The sequence below is a fragment of the Mirounga angustirostris genome, unplaced genomic scaffold (genome assembly GCF_029215605.1).
Source record: "Mirounga angustirostris isolate CCGP_5_RB_7025 unplaced genomic scaffold, mMirAng1.0.hap1 SCAF_15, whole genome shotgun sequence".
Taxonomy (NCBI): domain Eukaryota; kingdom Metazoa; phylum Chordata; class Mammalia; order Carnivora; family Phocidae; genus Mirounga; species Mirounga angustirostris.
In genome coordinates this window covers 46,063,881-46,090,406 of record NW_026991723.1, presented here as the reverse complement: position 1 = coordinate 46,090,406, position 26,526 = coordinate 46,063,881, and the positions used below count along the sequence as shown (strand labels likewise).

Sequence of the window (26,526 nt, the reverse complement as noted above, 5' to 3'; positions counted from 1 at the left end):
ACCCACTAGATAAATACTTCAGTAGATTCCCTCAGCACTCAGGATTAAAGATGCAAATCCTCAAGATTAGCCATTGAGAACCGCATTATCTGGCCCCTACCTACCTTCCCAGCTTCATCTCAAACCACTCTCCCTCTGCTTTTGACACCTTTTTTTTTTTTCTTTTGTAAAGATGTTATTCATTTGTGAGAAAGAGAGACAGTGCACACAGGAGCTGGGAAAGGGGCAGAGGAACAAGCAGACTCCATGCTGAGCATGGGGCTCAACCCCAGGTACATGCAGGGCTCAATCCCAGGACCCTGAGATCATGACCTGAGCTGAAGGCAGACACTTAATCAACTGAGCCGCCCAGATGTCCCAGCTTTTGACATTCTTTTAGGCCTTCCTATGAGCCATCTTTCCTCCTACCACAGGGACCTGGCACATGCTATTTCCTGTAATGAGAAAGCCTAACCACTCCTATTTGCCTAGATAAGTTCTATTCATTCCTCAGTCTCATCCTAGGTGTTACTTCATCAGGATGATACTAAAGGGACTCCTGGCACGGTGTACTTTCATTCAACTATGTGATTGTGGCAGTCCCTGCCTCTAAACCAAAGGCATCATAAGTACAATGACTATTTCTGCTTTCCTCACCATGATATCATAGCACCAAGCACAGGATATAGGAGATAGTAAAAAAGAGTGGGTCTGGAACAAACTCAAAAACAGTGAAAAGATACTCAAGTCTCAAAAAAGGATTTTTAAAAAAGAGGGAAGAAAACTGAAACACATCAATTAAGTCTAAATCCATGAACACATTATAATTCTTTATAAAATAAAATCAAACTGGTCAACACTGAAGGATGCTATGAAAAAGCTGACTATTTTGAAGTTGACCAAATTTATTTGAGAAAAAATCCACTATATATCCTGCCTTTCCTGTACAAGCTGTACTACTGGGTTAACCAAATAATAGATGGCGGGGAAGAGTCTCTTTATTGCAATATTTCAGGAAGCAAGCCAAGAAAAAATGATAGAATTTCAACCATGTTGAAGGTCCTAACGAATTAATGGATCTAACCATTCAGCATCAACAGCTAACATTTCCAAAAAAGAAAACAATCGGTTGGGCGTCTGCCTTCGGCTCGGGTCACGATCCCAGGGTCCTGGGGTCGAGTCCAGCATCAGGCTCCCTGCTCGCCGGGGAGCCTGCCTCTCCCTCTGCCTGCTAGGCCTGCCACTTCCCCTGTTTGTGCACGTGGTCTCTCTCTGACAAATAAATCTTTAAAAAAAAAAAAATCAGATGTTATTTCCCTCCTGACTAGGGAACACATTACCATCTATGAGAAGTCTTCCCTCCCCTAACACCCCTCCCAATAAGAAAAAAAACTGAACATAAATCTCATCAAATTTCTAAAGCAAACTTCCATTTTACAGGAAATATAGAGAAATAAGTTAAAGTACACCATGGAGATGCATTCAGCAGAGTCCAAGAAAGAGAGACAGGGACACCTGAGTGGCTCAGTCAGTTAAGCATCTGCCTTTGGCTCAGGTCATGATCCCAGGGTCCTGGGATCAAGTCCCACATCGGGCTCCTTGCTCAGCAAGGAGCCTTGCTTCTCCCTCTGCCTGCCTGTCTCTCTCTCTCTGATAAATAAATAAAATCTTAAAAAATATATATTTAAAAAAAAAGAGAGACACAGAGACAGAGATGAGTAGATGTGAGGGGGGCGATCCCATCGATTAAAAAAGGTGTAAAAGATATAACAACAAATTCTTGAATGGTCATTCAGAAACAAATCATAAAAAAAAAAGAATATGGGACAAATGGAAATCTGAACACTGACTATACATTTAAAAAAATTATACACACACACACATATCCAGGTATAATAATGACATTATTATTGTTTTCTAAAAGGAGATACACAGTTAAATATCTAAAGAAGAAATTATACGGTGCCTGGGATTTGCTTCCAAGCATGGACAGGGTGGGCTATGGAAGGAGCAGGTTTAGTGGCTGTAGGGATGCGTGAAAGGAACATGAGGGTTCATAACACTATTCTACCTACTTTTGAAATTCTCTATAAAAAGTTTTTAAAATCATAGGAGAAGTTCCTCTTTTTAACACCAACTGTGCCCAAGATTTTCTTGGTAATTTTTTTGTGTCACACTATATGCTAGTTTCCTTCCCTCAGTCCCCCTGGCAACCAAGGCAGTGGTGGTTTCTACCATTGCTGCTGTTTGGAGAGGTAATACATAGTTTCAAAAGAACATTCCAGAGGACGATGACAACGGAAAACATGGCGGCATCTCGCCAACACAGGAACACGGTTATGTTACTACCTTTGACAGTGACTCTATCCACTCAATGTCTCCTCCCTCTAGTCCTCTCTGAGCAACACCGGTCTAACACCAGTCACTTAAGCACAATTATAGTTCAAAGCTACAGCTGAGCTGAGGGGCTGAAAGATACCTAAGTCATGGCTTTCCCTCCAAGTTCAATCCCAGTGAAGAAGACTCCTTGGAATCAGTGTTCCAGCCTCCTGTGTGGGGACTCGCCACTCCTTCCCCATTCGCCACCCCATATGTGTAGGGAACCTAGCACACATATGCTCACACCGTGCAGACACAGCCTCTAGAGGGTTAAATTGTGTCTCCCAGAAGGATACATCTAAGTCCTATCCTCTGGTACCCGTGAAGGTGACTTTGTTTGGAAATAGGGTCCCTGCAGATATAATTAAGGATCTCGAGATCAGATCATCCAGGGTGGGCCTTAGATTCAATGACTGGTGTGCTTCTGAGAGAAAGGGGAGGGAGAGCAGAGACAGACACACAGACAAGGAGGGCCTGAAAAGACAGAGTTATGCAGCCACAAGCCGAGGAACGCCAAAGGTTGCAACAGCCACCAGAAGCTGAGAGAGAGAAATAGAACACGTGCTCCCAGCCTCCAGAAGGAACCAATCCTGTGGCCTTCTTGGTTTGGGACTTCTAGCCTCCAGAATTGTGAAATAATAAATTTCTGTTATTTTAAGCCACCAAGTTGTGGTCAATTTTGTTGCAACAGCCTTAGGAAACGAACACATAGCCCCTGGCAGACCTGACCGGTCCAGAGTGAACATCTCACACACATGGGTCCTTGGAAATCTGTAATTGTGGCCAACTTCAGTTGGGCTGTCTCTTATTATACAAAAGAGCTATTAACGCAGGAGCAGGTGGTGCCCTGGAGATTAGAGGCAGAGAGACTCAGTCTGCGGCAAGAGGGGGGAAACACACAGTCCGTATCCAATTCATTTCTGAGGCCCGGCTGCATCCCTGTTCTTGGGTCCTAGGGGACACCCATTTACCAAAAAATAAAAAGCACCCTTTTGTGCTCAAATTAGTTCAAGTGGGTTTCTGTAACTTGTAGCCCAAAGAGACCTAACACACTCAGTAACCTACTGCCAAAAGTCCTTCAGTGAAGATCAGCTGGAACAAGTTCTTCCTTGGGAAGGTGCCAGAAAAAGCTGAATTGATTCAAGAACCCTCTCAGTGACAGCAATAGAAACTTTAGGCCTGGGGTTCCTGGGTGGCTCAGACGTTAAGCGTCTGCCTTCAGCTCAGGTCATGATCCCAGGGTCCTAAGATCGAGCCCTGCATCAGGCTCCCTGCTTCTCCCTCTCCCTCTCCCCCTGCTTGTGTTCCCTCTCTCACTGTGTCTCTCTCTGTCAAATAAATAAATAAATCTTTAAAAAAAAAAAAGAAACTTGAGGCCTGCCCTACCAGAATGGCAAGAGGCAATGCAAAAAGGAACCTCAATTTTCACTAAGCCTAAGAGCTGAGACCCAGATCTTATCATGAGAGGGAGTGCAGGTCAGGAATGACATTGAGTATTCCAAAGAAATAAATAAATAAGACAGAAAAGAAAACATTTTTGGTCAAGCTGTACAAACTACAGTAATTAAAACCACCCACAAAGATGGCTTTTCTCTAGGTAAATATAGCACAGTTACTATTGTGCATATGAATAGCATGCATCAGGTTTCCTTTGTTTGGGGTTGATTTGATTACAACATGAAACACTGCTCATGTATGCTCAGTCTCTTTTTGGAAAGACCTCAAATAATGCCTGGTTCTTTGCTTTTGAAATATTCCAAATATGAGGTACAAGGAAGTAGCCATACTAATTTTTGGACCAGGGATGAGAATTACGAATTCTCATTGTATGACACAAATTATCTCCGAAGGGGGCATCCCTGGGTATGATGGGGACAATAGTACAAATGTGGCCCAGTCTCTTTTTTCACCAGAAAGGATAATTGGTCAGCTTTAAGCACAGTAAGTCACCAGCAAATAAGAGAATGTTAAACACTAGATTAATGATCAAATCATTTTCTAAATTTATTATAAAATTATATGAGAAAAGAGAAAGAGAGAGACAAAGAAGACCAGGAAGAAAGGAAGGAAATCATCAACAGTTCTGGGGAACCCAGGCTTGAATAAATGACAAAAAATAATGCTTTAAAAAAAAATCTAAGAAATAGAATGCTGTTGACTTTTTGCTTGGGGAAGTTCTGCATACTCATTTGTCTTCTCAGTCCCAGAAAATAGCCTGATTTCTTCTGAAGCCTTTTCCCACTATAAAAGTAACATGTGTTTCAGTAGTTGCTTTTCCTAAATCACCTAGAAACATCTTAGCACAAACATCTTAGCACATGGCTCTTACAATGGAAGATTTTGAGACAAACAAAGCCTTCAACCAGATCAAGGAACATGAAAAGAAATAGGGCAGAATGTCCTAGACGAAAAAAGTGCCTGGAATCACTTTTCTGGTTATGAGCTGCAAGCTGAGAGAGGTTCTGGGATTTTAGGGAAAGAAAAAGGATTGGAGAAAAGAAAAGAAGAACATCTGGAAACAAGCTAAACAGCTTACAGGAATATTTAGAAGACAAGATGGGGAAACAGACATGGTCTAATGATTCTGTCACTCTCAGATAAGAGTGAAATAAGCAATGATACCCATGTAGATATAAACCTGAAACCATCTCAAATTCAAGAAAAATACTGACGCCCCAACTAGATGAAAGCATGCTATGACTAGACCCCTTAAATCTTGGGGAAACCTCATGAAGTCATCCTTCCTTGATGCTTCTTCTCCTGCCAAATAAAATAAAAATGGAGAACCTAAATAGTACAGAAAAGCTTCAATAATACAAGATATGAATACAGTGTCTCCTCAGTTGCTAGCCATTGCCTACAAGAGAACAGAACAATTAAGTTTCCCAAGGAACAGTCATCAATAAAAAAAAGAGCCTGAAACACAGAATTTTTCTCATTAAATTACCCTAAACATTAACTCCCAATAGTTCTTAGAATAATTTTTAAACAACTTGGACCTTCCATCAATCCACAATCAAAGACTCCCTGAATCCATCAGCTTTAGTCAGGACCACCATGGGCATCTTTAATAGTCTATGCAAGATTTCATTAAAAAGCAGGCTTTGCAAGGCACCTGGGTGGCTCAGTCAGCTAAGCATCGGAATCTTGGATTGGGCTCAGGTCATGATCTCAAGGTCCTGGGATCAAGCCCCGCCCGCATCAGGATCTGCGCTCAGTGTGGAGTCGGCTTAGGATTCTCTCTCTCCCTCTCTCTCTGCCCATCCCCTGCCTCCTGCCCTCTCTCTCTCAAATAATAAAAATCTTTAAAAAATAAAAATAAGTAAAAATAAAAAGTAGGCTTGCCTTTAGCAATCTCAGAAAACAGACTTTAATCTCTCACACCTTAACACACTTTATTTTCCCCAAACACATAAATTGCAGGTCTCTCCCTTATTTAAAAAGCACAAAAGGCACACAAATCAAGGGCTAGCCTAGTTTATCTAACGCATAACCATCCTCCCAAACACATTTTCAAAAGAAGGGGTTGGGGAAGCAGTGGAACGGAAATTACAGGCTGTCATGACATCTCAATATCGAACACTGACTACCTGGTTCCACAGGAGAGTACAGTTTTTATGCACAATCCCGTTACTAAGCAACGGCAACAATGGCTGCCTGAGCTTTCTAGAAGCTAGTGCGGGAAAAGGGGGGCGGGCGAATCTAAGAACAGAAAAATGGAAAAACTTGCTTTGGGAATCGTTATCTCAGGATAAATTCAATGTAAAAACAAAAATAAACAAAATCTTAATCTAAACTTAAAACAAGCAGTTCCTGAAGAGACAAGAAAAGTACATGCTACCATGTATCATTCACTTTAATTTCAGTTTGTTTAATTTCAAAATTCACATTTAACTGGTGATAATGATTTCCTTACTGTGTTTCCTTTGTGGTCCCCCTTCTTTCCTTCACCCTCCCTAGGGAATAATTTTTTTTTTCAAATTTCCTTACTGATTAAAAGAACATTTTAGACCTCTTAAATCCATTTCTTTGTTTACAGAAGCTATAAAAACTAGTTTACAATTGTTTCATGTTGCCTCGGCTTTGAACCGAGAACACTCTTAGACATCAAACTATTCCTTTGAAGGAACAGTCTCTCAAACAGAGCCAGACACTTTCCCAGCCACTCCCTGAAGTTTAGACAACCAGAGCTTTGCAAATGTCAAGTCTTTTACAAAGTTAGACTATACAATGTAGCAGGCTCTAGACCAACGTTTCTCAAATTGCCAGGGGTGGGGGGAGGGCTCCCATACATGTTCCAAGAGAATTTATAGACTAGACTGACAAAGGGCCGAGAAGCAGGTTATAAAGCTAGGGGAGATGACCTCACAGACTTTTCCTTCCATCTCTCCTTGTGCCTTTCAACATTTCCTGCAATGCTGAGAAAGCTCCAGAAGCTACATTCTCTAAATCTCTCTTCTACGGAAGGCTGCTTCTCCCTATGGCTCCCTCCCTCCCTCTCTCAATCTCTCTCTCAGTTCCTGAAGGATGCTACGCTAGCAGGTAGGCAAAATAAAAGGATTACCCTTTAGAATTACTGTTCTACGTCAAAGCTGAGCAATTACCATGTGGCTCTGTTCCCAGGGTGCCTCTAGATTCTGATAAATCTCTCTTTGAAGAAGAGAAATCCAGAGACAAGTAGAAATTTAAATGCTGGAAATTGAAGATCCAAAATGTCTCAGGCAAGAAGCACAGGGAAATGACAAAGTCATTCCTGCTTTTATATCCCAAAGATAAAGATGGGGGGGGGCGGGGTGTATGTTTGTTTGATTTTTATTTCTAGTTTTATACTGCTGTGGTCAGAAAACACGCAAGATAGGATTTCAATCTTTTTTAATTTATTGAGATTTGTTTTGTGGCCTAACATGTCATCTATTCAGGACAATGTTCCACGTGCACTTGAAAAGAAATGTGTATTCCACTATTTTTGGATGGAATGTTCTAGATATATCCTGTTAGGTCCATCTGGTCCAATGTGTCATTCAAAACCACTGTTTCCTTGTTGACTTTCTGTCCGGATGATCTGTCCATTGATGTAAGTGGGGTGTTGCAGTCTTCTATTACTGTTTTCTTCCTCTATGTCTATCAACAGTTGTTTTATGTATTTAGTGCTCCCATGTTGGGGCATAAATATTTAGAATTGTTATATCCTCCTGTTAGATTGTTCCTTTCTCATTATATAGTGTTCTTCTCTATTTCTTGGTACAGTCTTTGTTTTAAAGGCTATTTTGTGCAATATAAATACTGGTGCCCCAGTTTTCTTTCTGCTTCCATCTCATGGTAAAAAGATGGTTTTCTGTGTCAGAAAATTCCCTGAACAGCATTTGAAGGAGAAGGCTGTTTGGGTCTCCTGTTTTTAATTAAATTTAATTTCATTTCTTAAATTTGATTCTTTTTTTTTTTAAGACAGAAACAATGCAAAGCATAGTCCTTGTAATCATTGCAAACCACAAAGCTCTGCTACTTGAAATAAGACAAATGAAAAAATTATTCACACATAATTATTATCTCTACTGGCAACAATAAAGAACACGTAGCACTTATATAACACATTCCGTCATTGAATTGATTCAAAAATTAAACTGGTTAGCTTCAAGGTCTACCCTGTCTCCATCTCCCTGTGGCTTATAAGTTAGTCAAGAACATTCTCAGATAAGAAACTTAAAGATTTCCCCCCAGGAGCTTCCAATCGTTAAAATTCCTATATAGGTTTACTATAAAATACAATGCTTTCTTCTATGACTTGACCATGTTTCCGATGACCCTTGAAAACTAATGGTCATCTATATGTATCAGATTACTCATTGAAGCACTGACTATAATTGCAAAAAAAAGGAAAAAAATGAAAATAATAGGGAATTGGTAAATTATGGCACATTCATACAATGGAATATTATACGACTCGAAAAAATTAGAAAGCACTTTATTTTTGTTAAAGAACAATCTCCAGTCTCCAAGATATATTTTTTCACTAAAGAATGAAAATAAATACTGTGTGCAGTAGGCTATTAGTTTTTTTTTCTTAAGGAAAAATATAAACACATAAATTGTCAGTTATATGTACATACAACATCTTTAAAAAGAAAATAAGACCTGGTAAGAGTTTCGCCTCTGAGGAGAAAAACTGAATTATAGGAGTAAGACAAGACAGACACCTGGCCTCATATACCCTATAGGACTTTTTCCATGTGATTGTGTTGCTTATTCAAAAAATACATTTTTTTTTTTTTTTTTAATTTTTTAGGTGACGGGCAGAGAGAGAAATAGAGAATCTTAAGCTGGGCACGGAGCCTGAAGCAGGGCTCAATCTCACAACACTGAGATCATGACCTGAGCTAAAATCAAGAGTCAGACACTGAACTGACTGAGCCACCTAGGTGCCCCCCAAAAATACACTTTTAAATCTTAAAAAAAATTCTAAGGTCACTAACAAATTATAACATATACAGATGACATGTTGATTCACTATCAGCAAATCTTACGCTTTTCAGTTTACAATAGTAATGACAGACTTATAATGAGGTATGAAGGACATCCCACACAGCATAATTTTCTAACATAACCTTCTGGAATTAAAGGTATAATCTCGGGCACCTGGCTGACTCAGCTGGTAGAACATGCAACTCTTGATCTCGGAGCTGTAAGTTCAAGCCCCATGTTGGGTGTAGAAATTACTTAAAAACAGAATCTTAAAAAAAAAAGGTATAATCTAACCTGCTCTAATTATTCCTTACGTAGACAGAGACATTACCCTGGCTCCTTAGCTGCTGATACTTACTTTTGAATATAAATAGTACAAGTGCACAATGCAAATAGGTTTTATGTTTATGAATTTTAAGGCATTTGAAAAGATTTAGGGGGAAACAAATACCATTACCTGCATCTGAAAAAAGGGCATAAGGAAAAATCTACATGGCCTGCTTAAGATCAATCAGTAAGTTAGGGACGCCTGGGTGGCTCAGTGGGTTAGGCGTCTGCCTTCCACTCAGATCATGAACCCAGGGTCCTGGGATTGAGCCCCACATCAGGCTCTCTGCTCAGCGGGGAGCCTGCTTCTCCTTCTCCCTCTGCCTGCCACTTTGCCTTCTTGTGCTTTCTGTGTCAAATAAATAAATAAAATCTTAAAAAAAAAAAAAAAAAAAGGGTGCCTCAGAAAGCCCTGAAGTCTTACGTACAGCAAATGACCACAAATTCCAAGACTATAGAGTCCAAATCAGCACATATGAAATACCAACTTCATGACATCTTAAGGGAAAGAAAAACAACTGACAAGTAGAGTGAACGTTGACCTTTAATGGCAAATTAGTGACTTTTTTTTTTTTCCTAAAAATGTGTTTTACTGATCAAACATGAAAGAAAGAATACCTGGTTGATGGAATCAGGTTGAGTATCCCATTGAGCACATAGCTGAACTCTGCGTGATCCTGAGCAACAAGGGCCACTAGACCCTCACAGCAGGCTGTTCGAACCACCACATTATCACTGCAACACTTCTCCCACAGCAAGTTTAAAGCCGGAGTCTGAAATCAAACCAGTGATTAAAAGACACGTCTGGGGATGCCTGGGTGGCTCAGTCAGTTAAGCATCTGCCTTCCTAAGGTCATGATCCCAGTCTCCTGGGATCGAGTCCCACATCTGGCTCCTTGCTCAGCAGGGAGCCTGCTTCTCCCTCTGCCTGCCCCTCCCCCTGCTTGTGCTCGCTCTCTCTTTCTCTCTGACAAATAAATAAAATCTTAAAAATAAATAAATAAATAAAAGACACATCCGATGAGCAGCAAAGGCATGTACACCCCCAGCCATTCTTCAATCGTAATTTGTTCACAGTGGGCTAGCTTTCCGATACAAAGATGACACTGTTGTCCCACCATTTGTAGAATAAACTAAAGTCAGTTTTCCGGGACAGATAATGGATGTGTTCTGATAAAAGCCACTCTTGCCCATCTGGTGTCCTGGCTGCAGAATAAGGCTGGCTGCAGACAGGAGTATGACTTATGTTTGAGCAAACCAAGGAAACTGACAGGGGATCAAAACTAAGACTCGGCTCTCGGACAGCGCTCCAACCAAGCCCTTTAACCAGACACCATCAATATCCGCACAGCAGTTACTCTAGGATGAACTCCAAATCATTCCTGTGGTTTAAGCCCTAAATGCAATAACATTTTCAGAACGTGTTTCTGCTCTCCTACCAGCAATCTCTACCACCTACATGCACTCCACCACCCCCCACACTGCCCCTGCCCCAATTTACTGAAGTCTAATGTGGGCCCAGAGGAAAGACAGTTAAGAGGGGGGAACAGCAAACTGGTATTTCCATGGCTTCCAACAAAAGCCTAGAAAACTGTTGTGGTCAAGAAAGAAACCGACTCGGGATGGCTGGGTGGCTCAGCTGGTTAAGCATCTGCCTTCAAATCAGGTCATGATCTCGGGGTCCTGGGATCGAGCCCCACATCCGGCTCCCTGCTCAGTGGGGAGCCTGCTTCTCCCTCTGCCCCTCCCCCTGCTCATGCTCCCTCCCTCTCTCTCTCAAGTAAATAAATAAAATCTTTAAAAAAAGAAAGAAAGAAACTGACTTTTTGCCCCCTCCAACCATTAATCTGTCATCTTTGATAGAAAAGCACCAGAAGGGCACATAAGTAAATGTAAGATCTTTATTTTGAAAAATCCTATAAATGCAGAGCTTCGAGCTTTCATAACTTCCTCAAGCATCCATGACCCACCCCACCAGAGGTTCATGACTAATGATAAACCCATATTTGAATGTACTGTGGGTTAAGTCCATTTAGATTTACATGCGGTTTGGGTTTTGTTTTGTTTTATTAAAGAACACATCATGAAGCTATTTTTCCCTCTTCCTGACATAAGTTATTAGAAAAATATATAATTTGAGAAAAAAAGATCCTCAGCTCCCACAGAATAACTAAAAGAGGGGCGCCTGGGTGGCTCAGTTAAGCGTCTGCCTTCAGCTCAGGTCATGATCCCAGGGTCCTGGGATCGAGCCCCGCATGGGGCTCCCTGCTCTGCGGAAAGTCTGCTGCTCCCTCTCCCACTCCCCCTGCTTGTGTTCCCTCTCTCACTGTGTCTCTCTCTGTCAAATAAATAAATAAAATCTAAAAAAAAAAAAAAAGAATAACTAAAAGAATGAAAATCAACATATTGTGCCCACTTTCCCACTGTAGCTGGCTTTGAGAGCCTTTTCAATCTAAGGATCCCACTATAACAGAACAATACAGTTAACAGTCACTGCAGGAAAGAAATCTTTATATACCAGTTCTTTTATTCAGAAGGAAATTTTATTCACCTGTATGGCCAATATCAAAGGGTTCCAAATGTCAGTAGCCCATTTTAACCAGAAAAACGAAATAAATGAATAAAAAAAACTCCTGCCTCAGGTATTACTGTGCCCTTGTGGAAGTAAGCATTCATTTATTAATAGAAGAGAAAACAGTCACAGGGATTTGACAATTCAATAAATCCCGGCTGTTTAAGTAAAACCACTAGATCACCTCACAGTACATAATGTGATTATAGGCAGGATTAAGATCAGCGCTCTCAGAAAACCTAATTTATACAACTACATACAAATACCAGATAAATGCCAATTAGTGAAATTTGCCTCTATACTAATTTCAATATGGCAGCAGACGCTGGAGAGAGATTTAACTTGGAGTAGCTAATCAAAAGCAATGTGGTAAAAAAAAAAAAAAAAAAAGCAACGTAAGAGAAAGAAAATCAATTATTTCTTCTGTGAAAAAAAAAAAACCTCATTTCCATCATCTACATTCTCCAAAGAGTTTACCTGAGAGGACCACACAGTTTCCAACCAGCAAGTCAAAATCTACAATACCGGTTGACCAAAACCCAAGTGGTCTACATCTCAGGAAGCTGAGCACAGTTTCAATCTTAGCATTCACCTGCCCTATGCATGGATGTATGGACATTTTCCTTCAGCTCCAAGTACCAAAGCATGACCTTACGAACATAGAACTCATACTTGGGGCACCCTAAAGTAGGAAAAATCTCCTACATCCAAACAGAGCCGCTATGTTCACTTTCTCCATTAAACAGAAAGATTCCCTCAGAGGTAATCCTACCAACCTTCTCTAAGGTATGTCTATCCTCATTCCACCCATGCTATTTTTCACTAAGAGTCACAAGAATACTCCCCTTTACCATCCCTTCCATATCTCATTCCCGGAGTCTGTTGTAACCAATTTTAAAATTGTAAAGAATTTGGAAGAAGGGGGACGCCTGGGTGGCTCAGTCGGTTAAGCATCTGCCTTCAGCTCAGGTCATGATCCCAGGGTTCTGGGATCGAATCCCACATGAGGCTCCTTGCTCAGAGGGGAGCCTGCTTCTCCCTCTGCCTATTTCTCCCTGTGCTGCTCCCCCTGCTTGTGCTCATGCTCTCTCTCTCCCTCTCTCTGACAAATAAATACAATCTTTAAAAAAAAAAAAATAATAATAATAATAATAGTAATAATTGGGACGCCTGGGTGGCTCAGTTGGTTAAGCGACTGCCTTCGGCTCAGGTCATGATCCTGGAGTCCCGGGATCGAGTCCTGCATCGGGCTCCCTGCTCGGCAGGGAGTCTGCTTCTCCCTCTGACCCTCCCCCCTCTCATGCTCTCTGTCTCTCATTCTCTCTCTCTCAAATAAATAAATAAAAAATCTTTAAAAAAATAATAATAATAGTAATAATTTTGAAGGAGAACTTGGCAAACCAAAAAACAAACAAACAAAACCAGTTCAAAATCATTTCTACAGTGACCTGAAACAGAAGGAGTGCCTACATGCAGCTGGGAACATCTGAATAGAACTCAAGTGCAAAGTTGAATACAGACCTGGTTTGTGGATTGATGGATCTTTTCTGAAAAACCATTTTCCTTCAGGACTGCAGCAATAAGATGACCCACCGCCTTAAAAAAAAAAAAAAAAATCAATAAATACATGGCATCAGAAGTTCTCTCCAATTAGTGCATTTGAAGGTAACTCCTGTCAATACTAGTTGATATAAAAAAAAAAAAAAAAAACAAGGTGATAGGAGTATGAGTGTGCCAGCCAGTCAAGTCATAATAAAATTCCCACTCATCTGAGAGTGTGCTCTGTGGAAGGCACTGAATTAGGCATTCTACGTACATAATTTCTTAGCTTCCTAACAACTCTCAAGGTAAGCATTTTTATTCCAATAAGCAATCTACAGTTCATAGATATTAAGAAAATTGCCAGATTTTCAGTTCAAATTGCTGTCACTTAGTATTAGAAGATAATGTGAGATTGCTTCATCAATTAAACCGTGAGACAAATGAGAAACTCCACAGCTTTTAAAATCATTTTTGCATCTAATTGCAATCCATCATGCTTCATCATGTCCTTAATGAAGATGGAGACAACTCATCCCCATCTTTATGACCACGGCCCATACAGAACTGAACCAATAGGTCTCCCCCTACCACAACCATTCTCTCTCGTTTAGGCTCTATGATTTAATTTCTTTATTATTTTCTCATAGGTTTTAGCCCTTGCATAAGCTTTTAGTCTCATAAATCTCTGAAACGTTCCCATATCCTGCTTTGGTCAAAAGGCCCAAAGTTAAATCTAAGACTCTATTTATAAAGGAGTGTTGATAACATAAATACATATATATCGTTCTTTCCTACCACCTCAACTCCATTCTCCTGGTTCTGCACCACTCCCCAGCACTGCTCTGCTGTTTTAGAGCTGTAGGCTAGCAACAATGATAGCCATCCTACGCAGGGGCTGGGAAAAACTCTCTAACTGCAGCAAGTGTTGATCCTGCACTTGGACCAACGTATGATACAACTGTGAATCCTGTCAGTCTTGTAGTCTCCAGAAAAGGTCACACAAAAACACAGCACCTCCTCCTTTGTTTTTGTATTTTACACACTGGAAATGATTTAAGACCTCAATGCTTGATGATCTCAGTTTTATAATATAAATCACGCATTGACATGAATATTAAGTTTTGATCAATTAACTGTCTCTTACCTCCTAGTTTAAGGGACAGTAACAAGAATTAAGACCAGTGAACAGTTTTGGTGCCTGTTTACAAAATATACCATATTTCATTGAATGCAACTGGCCATCAACTGCAAGATGCACCATTATTTTATTTCTACCTCTAAGGAAGAAAGGCTGCCCATTTATCTGTTACATAATGCGCCTTATAATTTCAAATTTTGATTTTATATTAGTGAAAGAGTTCCTTTAGAAAATCCCAGCCAAGTTCACATGCAGGCAATACCAGCTGTGTAAAAACTACTGCCACGAGTTACTAGATGTGACCCAATTTCAAAGATGCTAAAATGTGAAAAAGTGTGTGTGAATCAATGAAATATGGTGCTAACACTGAGCAATGGTTACAAAAGAACAATAAGAAGTATTCACAGAGAACAAGGGACAGTTGCAAGAACCAAATAAAACCAGTATGACACATAACAGGGACAAAAAAAAAAAAAAGAAAAAAAAGAAACAACAACTCCCGTTCATATTTAGAAAAAAAAGACTAAAAGAAGATCAGCTTACTGACAAACATCCCCCCACCAGGTCCAACTTCTCCAGTTTGCCTTTCTATGTATCCTTCTAACAAATCACAGAATAGAGGCTAAATTGATTTTAAAGTACAAAATCCAAGGATAAATGACCCTATATTGCTACTTAAGTTTTCCACAATAGAATAGTCGAAAGACACATTCTCCATGAAACAATACATGTACACTTCTCATTTAATTTAACAGTAAAACACATAGGCATTTCTCAGTTATCTACGCTAATGAAGGGACTCCAAGCACAGAAAAATAGAAACTGTGGACGGTATCCTCCAAGCCTTCATCTTCCTCTTCGTGGTAAGGACCTGTGCTGCACAGGATAGGACTCCAACCCAGTCAGGTAGAAGGGAATCTTGCATAAGGAGTGTTCTACTCCTCATGGAAGGGTTCCCCACTACCCAGCTAAGTCAATTCCCACAGCAGGCATCTCCGGAGAAAACTGCTGAAAGCATCCAAGACGCTGTACGTCGTTCGGTCTTCAGGCCGGCTTCTGCTGGTCCCCTGGCTTCACTCTCACAAGAAAAGACAGTAAGCTATTACGGTACCTTGACTAACTAGAATGCTTCCAGTTAGGGGAAGGCTAACCAGAAAACCACCTTTGTTTGAACCCTAATAATTGAACAGCTCTCTAAAATAAATTATCACCAACCCCTGCCTGTGTTAGGATAGACATCAAATTTTTTAATCCAGGACATTTTACTTACTGAATGTTAGGTATTATGGTCAAAATCTCTTATTCTTAATAACTGTACAGGGGTAAAATATATCCTTTTAAATGTCAATCTCTCATACTCCGTAGATGTACAGCCATTTACTTCTATTCCCAAAAATTCATTATAGACTTAAAAAAAAAAAAAATACAGATCCAGGGTCCTCCTAGTTAATCAAGGTTTTATTACGTCTAAGAAGAAAAGTATGATATAAATAGAAACTGAGATTGGGGGGCGCCTGGGTGGCTCAGTTGGTTAAGCATCTGCCTTCGGCTCAGGTCATAATCTCAGGGTCCTTGACTGAGCCCCACATCGGGCACTCTGCTCAGCAGGGGTCTGCTTCTCTCTCTATGCTCTCCCTCTCCCTCGCTCTCTTTCTCTCGCTCTTAAATAAATAAAATCTTAAAAAAAAAAAAAAAAAAGCTGAGATTGGTCAATTTCAAATATTCACCTTCCTATGTCACATATAAATTTTCAGGGTTTTTTAATTTAATTTTTTAAAAATAATCTCTACAAGATATGAGGGCACTTGGGTGGCTCAGTCGGTTAAGCACCCGACTCTTGGTTCCCGCTCAGGTCATGATCTCACGGTTATGGGACCAAGTCCCATGTCGGGCTCTGTGCTCAGTGTAGAGTCTGCTTCAGATTCTCTGTCCCTCTCCCTCTCCCTCTCCCTCGCTCTCTCTCAAATAAATAAAATCTTTAAAAAATAATAAAATAAAAATAAAGTAATATCTACACCCAGCGTGGGGCAGGAACTCACAACCCTAAGATCAAGATTAGCATGCTCCACTGACAGAGCCAGCCACGGGCCCCTCAAATATAAATTTTCAAATTAACTTATATAAAAGTTAATAAAGCAATATATATGTAGAAGCCTATATACAGAATAAAACATTTAATGTTGAAAATGTAAAGTTCTACTAACAATCCACCAAAGCGGTTCATTTGTTACCATGAAGCAAAAATAATTAAATAAAAATTACCTGTGATTGGATAAGAGAATTTGGAAATTCAAACCTTTTCCTGATATCATCTGACATTTTTGCTTCTCTTACATGTATATATGCAGACTCTGTAATCAAAACAAAAGAGTATTTGTTAGTCCGAAAAAGGATTTCAAACCAATTATTCCTCAAACAACATAAAAGTAATTCATTCCAAAGACAACAATGGAAATAAAGCATAGGGCTCTGCAGCGTAATTGCTGGAATATGCTCACCAACCACTTCGGCCCACAAATGCCATGATTGATAAATAAACTAAAATGCTCAACCACTCTTGGTTTTTCCCATTAGAGCAAATCCTGGAACAGATTAATTCACACTATCGAAACCCAAAAAAATCCAAAAGCTCAAGCCGAAATAACAGGATTTTAAAAGTTCAACCACATGTTTGAAGTAGAAATTCTTTCAAAGATCAAAACTTCTAAGAGAGAAAGAATCAAATTTTCACAAAATTGTTTAAACTCTACCACAGTTTGAATACAAGCTTTCATTTAATCACTCATCTAACTGCTGGTGACCAGTGTAAAGCCTAGGTGAGCTTTTTTCAGGGGGTACAGAAATGACCTAGAAACTCACACACTGAAACAGATTGCTTGTCTGCTAAAAGAGCAAGCAATTAACACCAACTTTTTTTTTTTTTTTTAAGATTTTATTTATTTGACAGAGAGAGAGATAGAGAGAGCAGGAACACAAGCAGGGGGAGTGGGAGAGGGAGAAGCAGGCTTCCCGCTGAGCAGGGAGCCCGATGCAGGGCTCGATCCCAGGACCCTGGGATCATGACCTGAGCCGAAGGCAGACGACTGAGCCACCCAGGCACCCCAATTAACACCGACTTTTAATATTTACATCACACCTCTCATTCCTACTGGGCTCTCACAAAAAAAAAAAAAAAAAAAAAAAAAAACGGAAAGGAGAGGAGGAGGAGAGGAAGGGAGGGGGAGGGGAGGAGACTGGAGGAGACTGGAGGAGAGGGGAGGAGAGGAGAGGAGAGGAGAGGAGAGGAGAGGAGAGGAAGGAAGGAAGAAAAGTGCTCGCTTAGGCAGCACATATACTAAAATGGAAAGGAAAGGAAAAGGAAAAGGAAAGGAAAAAAATTTTTTCAAGCATGCAAAAAGGATGGAGGAGGGCAAAGTGGTCAAGAGAAGGCTCTGAAATACTGAGAGGATTTCCTAAGGATCTCAATTTATCCAGCCCATGCAGCACTGAACCCACCAAATTACACTACTTAGAAAAATAAGATGCTTTAGGGGCGCCTGGGTGGTTCAGTGGGTTAAGCATCCCACTCCTGATCTCCTGATCTCTTGATCTCGGGGTCGTGAGTTCAAGCCCCGTGTTGGGCTTCATGCTGGGCATGGAGCCTACTTAAAAATATATACATACATATTTAAAAAAAAAAATTCCAGGGGCGCCTGGGTGGCTCAGTCATTGAGCGTCCACCTTCAGCTCAGGTCATGATCCCAGGGTCCTGGGATCGAGCCCCACATCAGGCTCCCTGCTCAGCGGGAAGCCTGCTTCTCCCTCTCCCACACCCCCTGCTTGTGTTCCCTGTCTCGCTGTCTCTCTGTCAAATAAATAAATAAAATCTTAAAAAAAAAAAATCCAGGTAATCCAGGTTACCTTATAAAAATAACAAGCAGCAAAACCAAGTTCTCCTGCTCTCACAAATGGAGGTGCCCTGTGCTGAATGCATGGCTCTCGTACTTTCCTCCCCTTCCTCCAACTAAAGTCTCTGAATGGATCATTTATCCCAACCTTCTTCAACATCTAGAGCCAACTTTAGTCCCCTGAATTTGACATTTTGCAGCACTGAAACAGCTTGTTCCAAGATTGCAAATTATGTCTCCTATCAAAATCTACTCATTAGTTTACGCAAGTCAAAACTTCTTCAACTCTCCAGATGTGTCCATACCCTCTTTCTTGGAATTTTCTGCTCCTTGGAATTCTGTAAGCTATCATAACACCATTTCCCAAAATGTGTCCTTCGGAAACCTAGGATGAAGAGATGTCCACGAGGGTAAAAGGTTTTGGAGGGAATATATATTGGCACCTTGAATTTTCATTCACTCATTCACTCAAATACTTATTAGCTGCCTATTGGGTGTCTAAGGCACTGCTCTGGGTGCTTAGGCAACCTCAGGGAACAAAAAAGACAAAAATCCCTACACTCATGGAGCTTAAAGTATTACAGAAACACATTCTATTTTAAATATGGCAACCAGGGTCAGTCTCTTCTAAAGAGGATGACATCTGGTGAGTTAGCCATATAGATATCTGGGCAAAGATGTCACAGGTACAGTAAACAGTTAGTGCAAAAGCCCAAAGCTCATCAAGTGCTTAAAGCCAGGGCTAGAAGAGAGCAAAGAAAGAAGCCAAGAGTGAATGAAAGGGGTGCCTGGGTGGCTCAGTCGTTAAACGTCTGCCTTTGGCTCAGGTGGTGATCCCAGGGTCCTGGGATGGAGCCCCATGTGGGGCTCCCTGCTCTGCAGGAAGCCTGCTTCTCTCTCACCTGCTGCCCCTCCCCCTCTACTCATGTTCTCTCTCTCTCTCTCAAATAAGTAAAATCTTTAAAAAAAAAAAAAAAAGTGAATGAAGGAGGAAGAGAATGGGAAATCAGAAAGTCAGTAAGAAATCAGATCACAGGGACGCCTGGGTGGCTCAGTCTGTTAAGTGCCTTCAGCTCAGGTCATGATCCCAGGGTCCCGGGATTGAGCCCCGCATGGGGCTCCCTGCTCAGCAGGGAGCCTGCATCTCCCTCTCCCTCTGCCTGTCGCTCTGCCTACTTGTGCTCTCTCTCTCTCTCTCTCTGGCATATAAATAAATAAAATCTTAAAAAAAAAAGAAGTCAGATCATAAAAGGCCATGCAGGTCACCAGAAGGACTGATGGATCTATCCCCAGTGAAATGGTAAGCTACTACTGAAAAAGAGTGGTAAGATTTTAATAGGATCACTTGAGATGAGGAGTGCTCTGATTCTAGATATATTTGAAGGTAGAGCCAATGTGGTTCCTGATGATTGGTTGAGAGTATAGAAGAAAGAGTGAGAGATGACTCCAAAGTTTTTGATCTGAGCACCTCTAATTTTAATCTCAATTCCTTTGGGCATTTTATACATTAAACAGAATGATTCATACATCATTTACCACGGCATTTTTTACTAAGAGAAAAAGATGAGGTTGCCATCAACTGAGATAGGGAAACCAGTTTTGTGGGGAAAGACTGGGAATTTCATTTGGAACTGGTAAGTTTCAGATGTCTAATAGATATCCAAATGGAGATGTCAGGTTGAAATGATTCATGAACACATGAATCTATAACTGAAGAGACAGATCTTAGTTGAAGATATAAATGATGATGCACATTAATTATAGAATCTGAGAGGTATTAAAACAAGACGTCTCACTGACTTTGCTTAACCCAGAGTTTACCAAATTTATCTGATCATGGCACCCTTTTTTTCTACAAATATCTGTTAACAGTCTAGACAACCAGCCTTTCCTGGGAAACACACTGGGAAACTCCTCTACTGACTCCAGTTCCTCTGTCCGTTCCATTTCCTGTACCCCATCTTCCTTCCCGCTGCCGAGTTCCTTGCCTGTGCTCTCTTCCTTCATGGAAACTCTCCCAGAGCCCATCCATGTCTCCAAACACTTCCCTACTCTCTCTTATAAAGCAGCAATGGGAGATGTCAAAAAGAAAGCACATACTGGGGCACGTGGCTGGCTCCGTTGGAAGAGCACGCGACTCCTGATCTCAGAGTTCAAGCCCCATGTTAGATGCAGAGAGTGCTTAAAAAAAAAAAACCCTTCATGAAAAATGCTCACCATCACTCATCATCAGGGAAATCCAAATCAAAACCACAATGAGATACCACCTCACACCAGTCAGAATGGCTAAAATTAACAAGTCAGGAAACGACAGATGTTGGCGAGGATGCGGAGAAAGGGGAACCCTCCTACACTGTTGATAGGAATGCAAGCTGGTGCAGCCACTCAGGAAAACAGTATGGAGGTTCCTCAAGAAGTTAAAAATATAGACCCAGCAATTGCACTACTAGGTATTCACCCAAAGGATACAAACACTGTGATCTGAAGGGGCACTTGCACCCCAATGTTCATAGCAGCAATGTCCACAATAGGCAAACTACAGAAAGAGCCCAGATGCCCATCAACAGATGAATGGATAAAGATGTGGTGTACATGTACAATGGAATATTAGCCATCAAAAAGAATGAAATCTTACCACTTAAATCAATGTGGAGAGAACTAGAGGGTATTATGCTAAGTGAAAAAGTTAATCAGAGAAAGACAATTATCATATGGTTTCATTCATATGTGGAATTTAAGAAACAAAACAGAGGATCATAGGGGAAGGGAGGGAAAAATAAGACAAAATCAGAGAGGGAGACAAAGACACTTAATTATAGGGAACAAACTGAGGGTTTCTGGAGGGGGATTGATGGGGTAAGTGGGTGATGGGCATTAAGGAGGGCACGTGATGTAATGAGCACTGGGTATTATTTGAGACTGATGAATCACTGACCCCAACCTTTGAAAGTAATGATACACTACATGTTAACTAATTGAATTTAAATAAGTAAAGACAAAAACTTTAAAGTGAAAGAAACAAAGAAAGAGAGAAAGGGAGGGAGGGAGAGTGGGAAAGAGAGAAAGAACCTATTTTCTCTCACAAACATGTTTACCATTTTGGTTCCACTTTTCCCAGTTCTCTCAAGAGTTCCTTGCTACCATCCTCTGCATCCACTCAATCACAAAGTCACTTTTATCCTTCCCAGCACCTCAGGGCCTACCTCTCAGCCCCATTTTACCCTCCTTTTATCAGTTCCTCCTGCTTGGCTTACTTCAGTAACTGCTTAGTCCTGGGGATCTCCACGCATGAGCACATCCCATACACTGCTGTCAGATGAATTGTCCTAAAACGCGATTTCCATCACATCACTTCCCTGCGAAGAATTCAGAGCAGGGTTTCACAAGACTGTCAGATTAAATGCAAATTCTGATTCCTCGCTTTTAAGCCCTCCATCAGGCATCTCCCAGTCAGTTTCATTGTCACTGCTGTCTAATTCCAATCTGGCTACAACAGTTTTCAAATTAGTCCCATGTTGCTCAAAAATGTGCTCATTCCTAAGGAATTTTACTTATGCTGTTCTCGCCCCCATAAAATGCCCTTCTCTGTATGTTCCACTATTTAAAGATGAAATTTCTTTCATAGCCCATCTTTTCTGCTAAGCCTTTCCCAAGTAGCCCATTTTCTAGAAGTCACCCTGTTTTATATTCTTCCAGTGTTTTGGCTGGCACATACCATCATGTGGCTATTTGCAGTAGGACTGGAAATACTTTTTTTCTAAAGGGTCAGATAGCAAATACTCCAATCTGCCACAGTAGCATGGAAGCAGCCATAGACAATACATGAACAATCGCCCATGGCTATGCTCCGATAGAACTTTATTTACAAGCACAGGGGGAGGGTGGGCCATAGTTTGCTGACTCCTGGTTTAATTAATGACTATTTTTTAAATTAATTTATAAAATGTGTTCACACAATTGCTAACATTAACATTCAAATTTGGCTCTGTGCTCCCAAGCACAAGTAAATATATATAAGGTAAATAACACATCTTTTATTATCTAAAAGATGGGGGGGGTGCGGGGAGAAGTACCTTTTATCAAAGAAAACAAGCTTTTTCATGCCCCTGAACTCTGAGGGAAATTTCTCAGGTTAGCCTTTATATATGGAATATAGAGTGATATAATAAGCAATATTCTCAGTAACATAAACTAAAGGGAATTTTATATTACTTCTTTTTTAAACAAACCCTGGATAAAGCCATGGGTATAACATACCATGTAATTCAGCAAAAGAGCCTCAGCGAATACAGTGCAAGTACAGTTTTCTGATGATCTAATCTAACTCAGTAAAAAGGAGACTTCAGACTCTCCAGAGTAGCAGATGCTTATAAACATATCACAGAGGAGACTCACCCAAATGTCAACAGTGACAGAGCGAAATAGAAGAAAATGCGCGGTTATACTCTCTGATCCAGGCCCAGAATGGTGGAATTCCAAAACGCTTTGGGGACAGATAGAGCGGCTGGTTAGGCTAATAGCTTATTATGCAGTGAAAAAGCCAAACCATACAGAAAGAACGACTTTTGTCTCCAGGAGGTAGGCCAACAGAGTAAGAAAGCACCATTTTCACCAAAATGACCTAAGTACAGGCGACAAACACCTAAGTTTACAAAAGACAGCCCCAAGATCTGTGTGACACTTTAGAGAATGAATACATTTTTTAAAGTACAACCACTTGACCTTTCCTAATACATAGCCACTAAACATTCTAAAAACCACTCCCCAAGCTGCATTATGATGTGATATCACCCTTTACTTGCTATCCTTGGGCTACAAACTGCAACTGTCTTTCATCTGCTAGAGACTTAAACTTCAAGGTTAATCACAACCATTTGGCCTTTCAAGGTATCAGAACATCATATTCTCGGAATTAAAAAAAAAAAAAAGTACATAATGCTCGCTTTAGCATTGGCAGTCTAGCTTGTGTCCTACTTTATTTCTAATCTCAACTTCCCTTGGGCATTTCATGCATTAAAGAAAACAATTTACACATTACTTCTTCCCATGACATTCTTTACAAAAGGGAAACCACTCACAATATGCTCCATAAACCACTTGTTACAAAAAAGCGTTTGATTTTTAAAGATTTATCTCCAACCTGTCACGGTGCCTTTTTTGGCCTGTCTAAATCTAAATCAGAAAGAGAATTTTTAATGAGGTCTTTAAGTTCCAAGGGAATCAAAGCATTTGTTTAACTTAAGCAATTATCACCTTATCTGCCAAGGTGTTCCAGCATATTTCCAAGAAAATAAATCTATCACCTGCATTCTAGAGGTAATAAAGGAGCAGCAGATAGAGCACTTCTGGTTTTCAACTTTCTCTGGGATATGGAAATACACAACCATACATCACACAAAAGTGTTTAGTGTCAAACTTCAATGAAGTGCACAATCTGGAAAACAAGAGATCTATCTAATTACATTCACACTTGCTATGGGAACCCAGCAAGGGATTATATGGGGTAGTTGGGGATGGGATGTTGGGGGGAGTGTCTAATGATCACAGAGAAAGAGGACCCTTTTGAGCACCCTTGACCATCAAATTCCTTTATAGGAAGGACTCAGGGAAGCAATGTAGGTCAAGCCAGAGCTATAGAGAGTATTTTTTTTTTTTTTAGAGAGTATGTTCTTAAAGCCAGTATACATTAACAGACTGACAAAAATACATACTTCATTCACTAATGGGGCCCTCTGTTTCAGGGACACAAAATCTAGTAGGACTTTTTTTCCTTCTAAAACTTACAACTACTGCAATTATCAGTTATGTATTCATTTCATTTCTTCCTCCCACAAATTAAGCTACGGAACCATCAGCCTGAGGATTTTAAACATATATTTGACAACTTTTCATTACTTTTATCTTAATAGCTTATACAAAAGCTGATAGCACCATCAAAAAATTTGAGCTGATCTTCCAAGTTTATCAAGACTGTGGCACAGGGGGTATATTCTTGTCTCTCCTAGTTGCTTTGCCCAGCTTCTTAAAGAAGGGAAAACAACCTGTCTATCCTTTTCAACCACCCACCCGGCTCTGCTATTCAGTATTTATGTGTTCCTTGTTCTTCTGCCTGCATAGCTTCTCACCCACCACTTCTTGGTCCCTAATTGCTTCTCCACATGCTCTTTAGAACCTGGCAGCTGGATTCTATTTCATTCACCCTGTATGAAATCCTGATACCTGCTAGAAACTCAAGCTTAGCCTCAGCTCTTGCTTCAAAAGCTCTGAAATCCAACTGCCACCTGCACTCTCAAATTAATAGGACAAGACAATTAGGGCCCTCCTCACTACATGATCCATAAAAATGAAACAATCATGGGGAAATCACAATGAAAGTTTTTAATACTACAGAGCAAGTATAAGAAAAATAGACCTGGGTGGCTCAGTCGTTAAGCGTCTGCCTTCGGCTCAGGTCATGATCCCAGGGTCCTGGGTTCGAACCCCACATAGGGCTCCTTGCTCAGCGGGAGCCTGCTTCTCCCTCTGCTTGTGCACACTCCTCTCTCTCTCTGACAAATAAAAGGAAGGAAGGAAGGAAGGAAACTAGAGACCACTAAGTCATCATTAAGCTGAGAATATTAAATAATAAATTAATGAGTAATTTCAAACTCAAGTCAAGGTAGAGGGGGCCACTAAGTGGTGTGACGAAGACATGTAGTCAACACTATAATCAGAGAAAGCAGGAACTGCAGAGATGTGGCGGAGACTGCTAACCATCCTACACTCTGTGTTCTCCTTCTTCTGTATTAATAAAACAGTAGCCTGACCAGCTCCATCACATTTCCTAGTCTTAGGTACGCTTAGGTATGACCATGTGTGTGATCATCTGTCCAGTGAGTTTTAGTAAATGTGATGTGCCCCTTCCAGGCTACCGACTGCTTCCTCCACTCTCTGCATGAAGACAATGCCTCTAGCTCACTGTTGAGGAAACAAGATGGAAGGAACCCGGATCCCTAGATAATAGCATGAAGCAGAACTCCATACCTGGAACACTCCAACTATTACATGAGAAACAATCTTCTACTTTGTATGAACTATTGCATTCTGGGATTTCTTTTAGGACTTCCTTAATAATACAGTAGACCTGAGACTATCTCCCTTCCACACTTTTTTTTTCACTAGAGAAATGAAGAAATTGAATGTGAAAGAGGTTAAGCAACTTGCCAAAAAGGCTAATCAGCCTGGCAGTTCAGGTGAAAACGGAGGTTTCTTCACTTCCGACCCAGAGTATCCCTGGACCATCATTAGTAACATGAGGCATGACCAGCACATTCCATTACTGCACCGTGCCCCAGGAATCTTAGGATCTAGAATTCAAGTGCTGACCAAATTTAGGTGACTATGAGTTCTGATGATCTCACCGGTTGCAATTTATTGAAATATATCTAATTGCAATCAAATTCCTGCCTTTATAGTTTAGTTCTTTCTGAGTTTATGTCACATGCTACTTACTCACAGATTTTGAAATGGGAGTCTAAAATAAGACCAAAGGCAGGAAATTCCAAGTTAGAACTGATTGCTGTCCAGGAGAACCAGGCATTAAAGTAAAAAAAAAACAAAACCACCTCCTTGTATAATGCCTAATTTTTTACATTTTCTCCAATTATTCTCAAATAATCTTTTTGAAGTGTCATATATGTGTATGTATTTGTGGGTTAGATATATAAGGGAATATAGATGAAAAGTTATTTTTAAAAATCTAAAGATTTACTTATCTAGAATTTTTACAATATACAATCTGTCTTCAAAATAAATTAACTAGAATTTATTAAAGCACCACAGAATATATCTTATAGGTATTTTACTTGTATTTCCTCCCCTCAAAAATGACTCTAATTTTGTGCACTGGTTCTCTAAAATAATTTACTTCTTAACAAATATTAACATGGTACAAAGTGAAGTATTTAGGGGGTAATATGACATTAAGGATTTTCTATAAAATATTCCACTTACCCTCAAAGGGGTGAGGGAGGGGGATGACAGATAAAACAAGAATGTCTAAATGTTGATAATAGATATGTACATTCAAGTTCATAATACTATTCTATTTTTATGTATGTTTGAAAATTTCTGTAAGTTTTTTAGCCTTCCACCCTATAAGGACACAGAGAGAAGTCACTGCCTACGAACTAAGGAAGAGGGTCCTCATCCAACCATGCTAGCACCCTAATCTCAGACTGTTAGCCTCCAGAACTGTGAGAATT

The 26,526-nt window shown here is 40.3% G+C and overlaps 1 protein-coding gene across 7 annotated transcripts in view; it reads right to left on the bottom strand.

The window, feature by feature from the left end:
• Positions 1–26,526, bottom strand: part of FOCAD (focadhesin) — a 310,969-nt gene that overhangs the window by 261,943 nt on the left and 22,500 nt on the right. For 5 of the 7 annotated variants that reach the window (XR_010407633.1, XM_064579209.1, XM_064579206.1 and 2 more), the window contains exons 2-4: positions 16,659–16,747; positions 13,238–13,312; positions 9,763–9,917 (exon numbers count right to left, since the gene is read on the bottom strand). Coding sequence is in view for 6 of the 7 variants with exons in the window: in XM_064579209.1 (XP_064435279.1) it covers positions 9,763–9,917; positions 13,238–13,312; positions 16,659–16,715 (287 nt within the window). In the remaining variant the exon portion in view is untranslated. Of the gene's footprint in view, positions 1–9,762; positions 9,918–13,237; positions 13,313–16,658; positions 16,748–21,537; positions 21,640–22,678; positions 22,767–26,526 lie in introns of all 7 variants that reach the window. The other 2 variants (XM_064579207.1, XM_064579208.1) reach the window with 2 other exon arrangements.